At 35.7% G+C, this 11,763-nt stretch overlaps 1 protein-coding gene across 1 annotated transcript in view; it reads right to left on the minus strand.

Annotated features, from left to right (window-relative positions):
* The window catches only part of LOC103605011 (serine/threonine-protein kinase N2-like), a gene marked incomplete at its 3' end in the record, with an annotated part of 59,140 nt that extends 47,578 nt beyond the window's left edge, over positions 1–11,562 (minus strand). Inside the window, exon 1 of the mRNA XM_008589594.1 lies at positions 11,293–11,562. Within this exon, the coding sequence (XP_008587816.1) occupies positions 11,293–11,340 (48 nt within the window). The remainder of the gene's footprint in view (positions 1–11,292) is intronic.
* Positions 11,563–11,763: the final 201 nt, after the last annotated feature.

The raw sequence follows: 11,763 nt of genomic DNA on the forward strand, positions 1-11,763 counted from the left end.
TGAAGAGGCTGAGGCAATAGTCAAATAAAAATGAGCAGCAGATTTCTAGCATGAGCAACCAGGGGAAGAATGACAGACTTTAGAAATTTAGAAGTCAGGTTTGGTAGATTGTTCATAGAATAAAAAGAATCTGTTCATTTATTTATTCAAGCATTTATAAACCATTAGCCATATGCCAGGTGTTAAGGACAAAAAGATGAGTAAGACCTAGTTCCTGCCTTGAAAGTCATAGAGATACATGAAATTTAACAATTAATTACCACACTGCATGATATATTCAATAACAGGAGCTACAAAATGGGAAAGAGGCTAATTTGCAAATGGATCAAAATGCTGCATGACCAATTCGCTAAATTTATTTATTTATCAAAAATGTATCTTAAGTAAAATTTTTCTTGATTATATGAATATATTCATATATCCAATGAATATATTTTTCTTAGCAGTATTTTAAGGACCGTCCAATTTGTAAAATGCTGTTCAGGCAGACAAGCAATATTAGCATTCTTAAAATTAGAAACAGCATACCCAAAGATACAGAAGTATAAAAACGCAGCACAGTTCAAAGAACTGCAAATAGCTTAATATGCCAAAGTGTAAGACATATAGGGAGAAAAATATGAAAGGATCGATAGGGGCTGGGTGATGGAAGGTCTGATATACTTTATTCTATAATCACTAACAGAGTTTAAGCAGAAGTGCTCTCCCAACCTATACTCCCTTCTCAGAGAATAGTATCTTATCGCTTTCTCACAGAAGGGTCTTTGAAGCCATAGTGGAGCTAGAAAGGAACTAGAGAACCCCATCCCTCCATTGCCATAGTTGACTGGTTCAGGAGTGCATGTTCCACTGACTGAGTAGGGCCAATCAGATCTTCTCATCCAAGAATTTGGAATTGTGACACAGTGTAAGTAAATCAGTTAGCTGTGGGCATTGGACTCGTAGAATTAACATAAATTCAGAAGTCAAGAGAGCCATTCGAGGGCCACATACAAGGACGGCAAGGAGAACCAGTATACAGAGGAAATATAAAACAGTATACTGTACATACTTGAAGACAAAAGAGAACACGTAGCTCTAGGAGAAAAGAAAGCATCCAGTGTCCTTTTTAGTACTCATGGGACTTGGCTATACATCCTAACCTTCTGTTAATAAGTGAGATGTCCCTGTAGTTTCCAATAAATCCAATTTTTGATTAAGCTTATTTAGATGGGTCTCTATTCCTTGCAACTCTGACAAAACAAGGTTTTGGTGATTAGGTAGATTTGGGTGGTTAATTTGAAGGATAAATTAGATGGGAAATACAAGGGTGGAACATTTAAAGTAGGAAAGGAATTATTAAAAGAAAGCAGCAGTAGCAAATAAAGGCAGGTAGGAGGAAATAAAGTAATATTGTGCAGGGTCCTCAAAGCTTAATTTTAAACAATACAGTTTCAGGAAGCTAAAGCAGTATCAATTGCCTCTAAGGAGGTCATCAGTGTCTTTAAGAGAATAATTTCAACATAATAATTGAGACAGAAGTCATATTTGAGAAAGTTAAGTAAATAGTAGAAAATAAAAGTAACTAAGAAGTTTCTTTAAAAGAGTGATGATGAAAAGAAAGAAGTTTGAAGGAACAACAGTATTAAAGAGTATAACAAAAACATGAAGGATGTGAACTTATTTTTAAGTAAACAGCCAGGGGAGAATGAAAACCCCATCCTGCAAAAGTGTAAAACATGATATTTCAGAGGAAGCAGAGGTCCAGGAAGGTATAGCCTTAGCAAGGTGAAACAATTTGTTCTTAAAATTAGGTAAGAAGGGAAAAAAAAAAAAAAAAAAGAATGGCTGAACTTCCAAGAAATTTTAAAGTAAAGACAAGGAAAGTTCAGGAAACTCATACTGTTGAATACCATGTATCATTCATTAGAGGCAGTGACTAGGTGAGTGATTTGCTGAGAACAAAAGGAGGTCAGATGACCTTGAGCTACAACTGCTAGACTACTGTGATGAGAATCAAGAGGTAAATCAATGATCACCTTTACTGACCCAAGGCTTCAAGGGATTTAAAAAAAAAAAAAAAAAGAACCACAAACTGATATTATATGGGAAAAGTGAGCTACTAATGAGCTAGGTAAAGATAACTTCAGGTATGGTTCATTACATAACCTAGTATGATGTAACCTTAACTTTAACTTGCAACAATTAATCAAATAAAGCAATTCGGAGATGTTTCTGTCCTAAAAGCTAAAAAGTACTCTATTTTAAATTTACATTATAAAGGAGTTTGATATACATTTCAAAATAATATTTTAAACAATAAAAAATAACTCAGACCTTACTCAATATTCAAAAATTAACTCTATTAAAACAAGATGCCACTACCCACTTATTAGAACAGCCAAAGTCCAGAACAAGACTATGAACACCAAATGCTGGAGAGGATGAGGAGCAACAGAAACTCCTCTTCACTGCTGGTGGGAATACAAAATGGTACAGCCACTTTGGAGAACAGTTTGACAGTTTCTTACAAAACCAAATGTATTCTTACCATACAATCCAACAGTTGCACTCCTTAGTCTTTACCCAAAGGAGTTGAAAACTTGTGTCCACACAAAAACCTGCTCACAAATGTTTACAGCAGCTTTATTCATAACTGCCCAAACTTGGAAGCAACCAAGATTCCTTCAGTAGGTGAACAATAAACTGTGGTACATCCAGGCAAATTATTCAGTACTAAAAATAAATGCGTTATCAAGCCATGAAAAGACATGGAGGAAACTTCAATGCATACTAATATGTGAAAGAAGCCAATCTGAAAATGCTACAGACTGCATGATTCCAACTATATGACATTGTGGGAAAGGCAAAACTACAGAAACTGAAAAGATCAGTGATTGCCAGAGGATGCAAGGGAGGGAGGAATGAATAGGTCCACCTATTCATGCTCCACACAGAGGATTCTTAGTGCAGTGATACTACTCTGTATGTACTATAATGGTAAATATATGTCATTATACATTTGTACAAACCTGCAGAATGTACAACACCAAGAGTGACGCTAATGTAAACTATGGATTTTGGGTGATTACGATGCATCAATGCGGGCTTATCAATTATAACAAATATACTACTCTTGTAGAGATGTTGACAATGAGGGAGGCTGTGCACGTGTGGGAACAGGGGGGATATGGCAAATCTCTGGCCCTTCCTCTCAATTTTGTTGTGAACCTAGAACTGCTCTAAAAATAAAGCCTATTAAAAAATAAAAACACCAGATGGGCTGACTTATATATAAAAAATAAAACTCCAAAACTCTGAATAGAAAATATAAATGACTATGTTTAAACCTGGGTAAGGAACAATTTTGTAAACAAAGCATAAAAAGCAATTTCAAAAAAGAAAAAAAAGATGGACAAACTGACTTCAATTCTAATTAAGAATTTTCCTTTCATCCAAGGGTGACACAGCAATGACAAAAACTGCATTTAGGATTCTAGGTTTGTAAATACTAGTGAGTAGTGCAAGAGAAAAATAGTATTTTCTGTTTCATATATAATATTAAATCTGATCAACTCCAGCACTTTATTGGCAAGCTATGCAAATACCTGATTAACTGACTCACATAATCCTATACTTTGAATATACTGTCCTTCAAACAAAGGAATAAAATATTAATAATGACTAATAATAATATTAGTAGTTTGCACCGAAGAGATATGAAATGGGAAAATGAGCAGGTGATGGACTATTTACATATATAATTTTCACTATTTCTTTGCTTCCACATTTACTGTTTAATTGAACTAGCATTTGTGTGTCTAGCAATCCAGTATTTTACACAACTTTCTGTGGTTGTTCTTTTGGATAGCTTACAAATCTATGGGATATAAACTGCATAATTTTACCCTTTTTATGCCAAATCTACAACAACGCAAGTTGGTCAATCACAATGATGTAAATTATTCAGAATATTTGATAAAAAAGGTAAAACACTTAAAACTGTCCCTCTCACAAACCCCCTAAAAGAGAATAAAAAAGACACAAGTTAGAAACTGAGAGAAGACATTCACAATACACACAGAGGATTAACATAAAGAATATAAAGAACTCTTATAAATCAATAAGGAAAACAGAAAAATAGGCAACAGACAAGAACAGGAATTTCACTGAAGAGAAAACATAAAAGGCCAGAAAACATAAAAACAAATGTTCTATATCAATGACAACCAGGAAAATGCACATCAAGGTCACAATAACACAATATTTTACATCTTTTTGATCTGTAAAAATTAAAAAAGACATATTAAGTGTTGGAGAGGATGGAAAACCAAGGGATCTTTTATCTCTTATATATTGCTGATATAAATATAAATTGGTGCAATCACACTAAAAGTTCCATATCATCTCTTAAAGTTGAGCATTCAACTACCCTGTGAGGCAGCAATTCTACCTCTAGGTATATAATTAATAGAAACTCTTACATATATACAATAGGAAACGTACAGAATGTCTATAGTATCTTTGTTCACAATTACAAAAACCAGAAAATAACTAAATGTCCAACAAGGGAGAGTGGATAAATATAAAAATACTTTCCTCAATGAATTATTATACAGCAATTAAAATGAATGACTATTCATAGCAACATGCAATAATGAGTGAATCTTAGCTATAATAGGTGTGACACCAAGTTCAAAAAGATTATATTCAACACTGTAAAAACTATGAAAATAAAAGAATTACATATCCAACAAAACTATATAAGGAAGAGAGTGAACACAGGACTAAAGGTAATTACCTGGGTTGACAAGAAGGTAGACATGGGAGGACGGAATGGAGAAAAACTAAATATAAATTAAATTCCTAGCTTTTTGGGGGGGAGGAGGTCGGGAAGCAGTGGTCCATGAGTAATTATTATAATGATAGACAGATAATGATTAATCCAATGCAGAGTATCTGAGGTTTAATAAAAGAAAAAACTTCTAAAAATTGCATGAAATTTGTTCAATGAAAATTCTGAAAGAGGCAGAATAATCACCTCCTTAGAGAATACCTAACATGGCAATTATAGGAAGGGAAAACAGTATGATCAATGTGTAAAATATATGATATCCAACACATGTATTGGATCGTAAATATGTCTTCTATAATCAAAAATAAACTCCAAATCCTGTCAGAACTATTTTCCAATAAATTAAGGTGCTTGTGAGCCAGGGCAGTAAAGTTTTAACCAATTAGACAAAGTAATCTGCCACACTTCTAAAATGGATAAATCCTAATAACAGTATCTATTACATAATTCTTGTCTATCAGCTCATTTTTATAATGTAGCACTTTGACACTTACCTTTAAATTTAAGGTGTTTATTATCAAGTACACTCTTCCCAGATTTCCTGTTCTTCATTATTTACAGACAATATTTATCTATATAATGTTACACAAATTTAATTTTTAAAAAGCAAATGTGATAATACTCATAAAACTAGTTTCAAATTAATCAGAAAAAATTAAGAGAACTAGATGGGTATCAAGATAAATGTTCTCTATTTCTGTTTTTCTAAGAAATTAGAAATTACCTTTTCATTAGTATGTTTTTCCCACTTGAAATTTTAAATACCTTTTTAAAGCTGTTACTTTCCAACTTCCTAACTTTGCTGTCAAGTTTGAACTCCACTGTATATCAAAAGTTAATCATATTGGGGCCGGCCCAGTGGCGCACTGGATAGTGCGCCGCTTGGGAAGCGCGGCGGCGCTCCCGCCGAGGGTTCGGATCCCACATACAGACCGGTTCCTGTTCACTGGCTGAGCGAGGCGCGGGAGCAACACCGAGGGTTGCAATCCCGTTGCCGGTCCCTGGTCCGGTACAGGTGCAACACTGAGGGTTGCGATCCGTTGCCGGACACGGAAAAAGACAAAAGACAAAAAAAAAAAAAAAGTTAATCATATTAAATGTCATATTTTGTTAGAGTAAAATTGATTTTTGAAATAATACACATTTGACAATTGTTCAACACAGCACATTTTACTAAGCATTGATGCAGAATTAACTGTTTTATTCAAATATCATTTACGCTTATGGAAGTAACATTATTTAAAGTGATATTCAACTCTACAAACTATTGCACTGTTCACATTTGTTTAAAAGTAGACATAGAAATAACCTGATGAATGACATGAAAATTTACCACTGCTGAATTTGAAAAGCAGGAAAAGAAAAGCCCAATGAATCAGACGCTAAGCACTGGGGTAAAAAGATAATGTCTAGAAGGTGCCCCTACCTCTCTCTATTTCAGCACTGATGATATGGGAATGGGAGGAGTTGAAGGAGATCAGAACCTCTACTACACTAATGAGAGATGATTGGAAAATATGATCCATTTTAGAGTCATCATTTAATAACAATAGTTTCAGCACAGAGACTTTTACCTAGGTAGTCGATAAATGTTTGGCAAGTTACTTAATGATGTGTGTTGAATTCACTAACGTATGCACTACAAATTATAAACACTGCAGATTTTATAAGAGTAGCAATAATCAAATCTAAGCTGAAAAACCACAGTGTATTGATTTATTGTTCAAAGAGCGGTTGCTATGTATCATTGTCCATTACTAAATCCATAGTAAATCCACTTTTCTTAACTATATTTCAAAACACAGATTCAAAATCAAAATACTTTGAGGTTCTCTTAAAAAAGTCAATAAAGCTAGTTAGGTCCACTTATCTAGAACCAGAGCAAGAAAAAAATTTTTAACCTATAATTGATTTCTATCTTAAAACTCTATGAACCTCATTTTTCTTCAAAATTCTAATAAGTAAAATGAGATGAAGAAGGAAAAGAGGAGACAGACTCAAATGCCATTGTGCTTTTAAGTTGAAAAAGTCTTTCAGTTATCTCTAAGTGACAGAACTACAGCAACTTTTATTTTCTTTTGTGCTTTTCTACACTTTCCTGATTTTCTACAATAAATGTACACTGCATTTATAAAAAATGCAGTTATTTGAAAAAACTATAAAATCTGTCTTATCAATTTGCTTACCTTCTCATGCTACATTCCCCCAAACCACCCTAAAATCTTAATCCTCCCAACTCAGATCTTCCACTTTCCAGTATCACTGCAAAATTAGATGCCACCTCCTAATTTCCCATCAAATGGGTAAAAAAATACCAGGGTGCTGTATGTAAGTGTAACATATCTACTGTAGAAATTCTTTTTGTACTTTTCAGGGAATATTTTTGGAAGAAGAGATTAGAAGTGTAAATTAAAGAAAACTAGGTAATTTTTTCATCAATGATAATAACGAATGCTTTTAAAACAGTCTAGACATTCCTCATTCCAGATGACAAATGGAGCCTTCTCATCAATTTATTCAGAACCTACTAAGTGCCAAACACAGAGCTAGGCAATACATGAGCTTAAAATTTTAAAGCAAAATTTATCCTATGAACAGTTTACAGAGAAATGCTAAGTCTTTGGGGAGGTTTTTAGGAAACACTTGACACCTTTCATCAGGAACAGTAATTTTTAAGAAAGCCTGCCAAAGGATTACTTGAACTGTTATTCTCTGTGGAATATTACACCTTATTCACAATAAAAAGGACAGCTAAATAATAGACTACCAAACAATGTGGAAATCATTTTTCCTTATTATACAGGGATCTAACAAGAAGTATAAAATTTATATTAAAGTTAACTCTGGTTAATTACATTTTTTGGCCAATTTTTAGAAAGGTCACAAAACTATAACTCTGAAATGTAAAACATTTATGGGTCCACAGAACTGTGCTAGCTTAAAGAATGGTGTGGCATGAAATATATAGACCTGAGTTCAAACTCAGACTTACACTGTGACCACAGGCAATTTACTTAACATTCTTGAACCTAGTTTCCTGATTAAAATGAAAATAGCAACATCCACCTTACTGGCTTGTTGTGAAGATCAACTAAGGTATATAGGGTACTAAGTACAATGAATGTCTGATATGCAGCAAATAATCAATAAATGTTATTTGTACTCTCTTCTAAAAAATAAAAAAACTACCCTGTCATCTTTATATCCTCCTATATAGCTTTGGTAGATACTCAATAACTGCTAAAATTAACGCCTGTAATTTAGGGCTAACTACCTCAACCTTCCCACTTGAGCAAGTTACCTCTACCTAAATAAGTTATGCTGAAAATGTAACTTAAGATTCCCAGCCCAACACTTATTGGGCATTTTGATGGAGATGAATCTCCATAATCAATAAAGTAACTTTACTAGTATACTGTTCATTATTTGGTTCTGTATTCTATAAAATTACTGTGGTAGCCAACATTTTCATTTTGAGATTCTTTATAGTTTTCATTAATGCAGTTTCCTCGGAAATAAACTTCAGTTTCTTTGGCCTCACAAAAATATCTAAGTTTCTTGCTAGGCTTCAAATAAAAAATAAAGAGAATACAACACTACAAATTACGTATGGGATAAAAATTAAAAATTGCCAATTAAGTTTACAGTTTTAAATAGCCTATTTTTATTTTTACTACAGCAAATACTCTTCCTTACACCTTGAAGCCTGTAGCCATCAAAGTCTGTATGTACTTTTACTAATGCTTCCTTGTTGAATAAGTCTCCTGAACTACCAGCAAGAGTTAGAAACATTACTCCATATTCATACAAACATTACAGTAATTAACAAGACAAAGTACTATAGTTTCAGATTTTCTTAGTTTTGTCTTTCCACAACCAGAGGTTATTAACAAGCCAATTCCAGCTCAAGTAATAAAGTATTTCAAATTCTGTAATATAATTCGAAAAAGTAATTAAAAATTGGTTATGTTTCTAAATCAGTATCAATCTCATTAAAATCAGGTTGTAATATGTAACTTTCAGAGTGAAACAAGTATTACTAAGACAAGATATAGCAAAGTAACAGCTTTTAACTATTAAACACATTTTAAAATTGGCTACTTAACCTATTTAACTGCTTAAAATCTGTATGACACAGAAGTATTAAGAATTTCATATTAAATAATTTTTCAATTGAAATAGATTTAAACAATTTAGAAGCTTTTAAAAAACTGATTCTGAAAATAAAAGTTTGATAAATATTTGGTTACTAAATACTAGTTTCATGACCCAATGAAATAATAAAATGTTTGAATAGATGGATATACTAGATGAAGCAAATTGTATGCCTATTTATCTTACATGCTGATATAAATAATGTTCTCAAATACTTTAATAAACACGAGAAAGTTTAAATGCAAGAACAACTGAAAGTCAAATAAATCAAGAAAAATGCCCTGGATATACAGACAACTTATTAGGTAACACTTAATAAGAACTATTCTTCTTCTGGAGGAAGTTATATTTTAGTTGATTTAAAACTCAACTTTAGATTAGGTGTTCCCCTACTTTCGTCCCATTTTTTAAATTGTCATGTTTAAAATTTCTTATTTCTTTGACTTGCTTCCTTGCTATTGCCAAAACTGATCTTATTAAATAAAAGATCCTAAAGGTTGTATTTTAATACACATGAAAATGTTTTTAGTTCCAGTGCCAAACTAAGTGTTTTTTATGCCAACTTTCTATAAAATACAAAAAAGAATGCCAAATACTTTATAACTCTAATGCCGTTCAATTCAAAAGAAAAATGCTGCTGTCATTTTAATGGCTTTTTCTCAGTCAAAACCAAAGCATGTTTTTCAAGACTAGGCAATGTAAAGTATTTCCAATGTGCCTCAATCCATCTTCATTTTAAAAGCTCATGTAAATTAATAAAATAACAAATTCCATTCATTTAACAAATGTGGTATGCTATAAGACCTGCTTATAAAAAGCTAACTATAATTAAAATAATATATAGCAACATTTTCAATGGTTTGAAATTCAGCTTTGCATTTCCAAAGGATCCCAAATTTGCAACAGTGCACTTGTGTACCTTGTTGAAATTTCTATTTTTGTGGAGGAAATATCAAGTATTACAGCAATGCTTTCAGATTTACATCTGACTGCACAACAAACCAAATTTATATAGGGATCTTTCGAAAAAAGCATTTAAACAAGAAATTTTGATGCAGCTGCAATACTTAACTTAGACATCATAAAAAATCAACCAGTTTCTAGATTTAGCCTTTTTTAAAAAAACTAACTACCTAATCCACAAAAAAGAAAGCAAACGCTATTTTTTTTCCCCTTCTTTTAATTGCCATCTCCAATCTTCAGGTAGCTAAAAGATGACTATATTAAAAACAAATCAAAATAAGTTTATGTCAAAAAACAAGCATAAAATTTTAACCCAGATGTAAAGATCTCTGGAACACTCCAAAGCAATGAAAAATAAACCCAACAGAGTAGCTTAAGTCCCTAGTACACCACAGAGATCTAAAAACAAAAATCGTGCCTACATCATCAAATATTTAGCTGGAAATGGAAAAGAATGATATTGCTACTCGATATGGACTTAACTAATTAAGGGATCTATATTTTATCTTCATCTTCTGCAGACATGTGGTGCCCAACGTCTTCCCTTAGTCGACTGCTTTCCCATTTGTAAACAACTTCTGTAGTTCTTTCTTTGGTGTTCAAATGGGAGGGAAAATGAAAGTCTGAAAAGCATCAGCATCTGAGCTTCCGGATCTGAGCAGGGGTCTCCGAGAAAGGGACCATATATCTATCACTTGGTAAAAAAGAAAAAAAAGGTAGCCCTCAAATCAGAAGAAAGAAATTCAGTCACCTGAAGAGGGCTGGTGAAGCGAAGCAAGCACTTTGGAGAGACTCGTTTTATTAAAAACAAAACAAAACAAAACAAAAAACCCCACTTGTCTGGGGGCTGGAAGTTATGGGGGCGCTCTTTGTGCAGAGCCTGAGGGGGAAGGGGAGGGACGAGAAAACAACTTGGGAGTCATTCAAAGGAGTTTAAGGAGCGGTGCAGGAGGAAAGGCCGGGCGGGGCCCGGCCGGGCGGAGGGAGGGGGAGGCAGGGGCGTTCGCGGGCCGCTCTGACACCAAAGGAGGGGGCGGTGGGCTGGTCACTCCGGGCACCGGGTGAGCGCAGGCTTCGGCTGCAGCAGGGCTGCAGGCAGCCGGCAGTGATAAGGTCCCCTATGGTAGATAGAATCAAATGAAAGCGGCGGCAGGCCGGACCTCGGCGAGGGAGAGGGTCCGGCTACGGAGGAAAGCGGTTCCCGAGTGACATCCCCGAGTTTCCGCACTTAGCGGCCGACGGGCGCGGGCGGCCGCAGGGCTTCCCTCGGTCGCCGAGCCCGCGCCAGACTTTCTCCCTGTCTCCTCCGCCGGCGCCTCCCGCCGGGCCGCGGCCCTTACCTGCAGCTCCGTGAGCAGAATCTCCCCCCGTTCGGGGTTGGACGCCATTGCGCTCCTCTCTGGACTCCGCACCTGGACGCGGCCGCCGCTGGCGAAGGGAGAAAGCAGGGCAGGACTCGGGGAGTGGGGGCAAGGAGCGGGGAGAGAAAGAAAAAAAACTAGAGATTCATGGAGGCGCAGCCCCTCCTGGAGGCGCGGCTTATTCCGCCCGGTTCATCGAGAGCAGCGGGGAGCGAGGGCATTCGTAGCGGTCTCCCCCTCGCCGCCCGCTCGCCCGCCCGCCCGCCGTCGCTGCCCGCGCCGGACTCTGTTCGCTCAGTCGCTCCCTCTGTTTAAAATTTCTTATTTCTTTGACTTGCTTCCTTGCAGTCTCCCCCTCGCCGCCCGCTCGCCCGCCCGCCCGCCGTCGCTGCCCGCGCCGGACTCTGTTCGCTCAGTCGCTCCCTCTGGGCGACGCCAGGAGCCGCCTCA

The sequence above is a fragment of the Galeopterus variegatus genome, unplaced genomic scaffold, assembly GCF_000696425.1.
Source record: "Galeopterus variegatus unplaced genomic scaffold, G_variegatus-3.0.2 Scaffold5538, whole genome shotgun sequence".
Taxonomy (NCBI): Eukaryota; Metazoa; Chordata; class Mammalia; order Dermoptera; family Cynocephalidae; genus Galeopterus; species Galeopterus variegatus.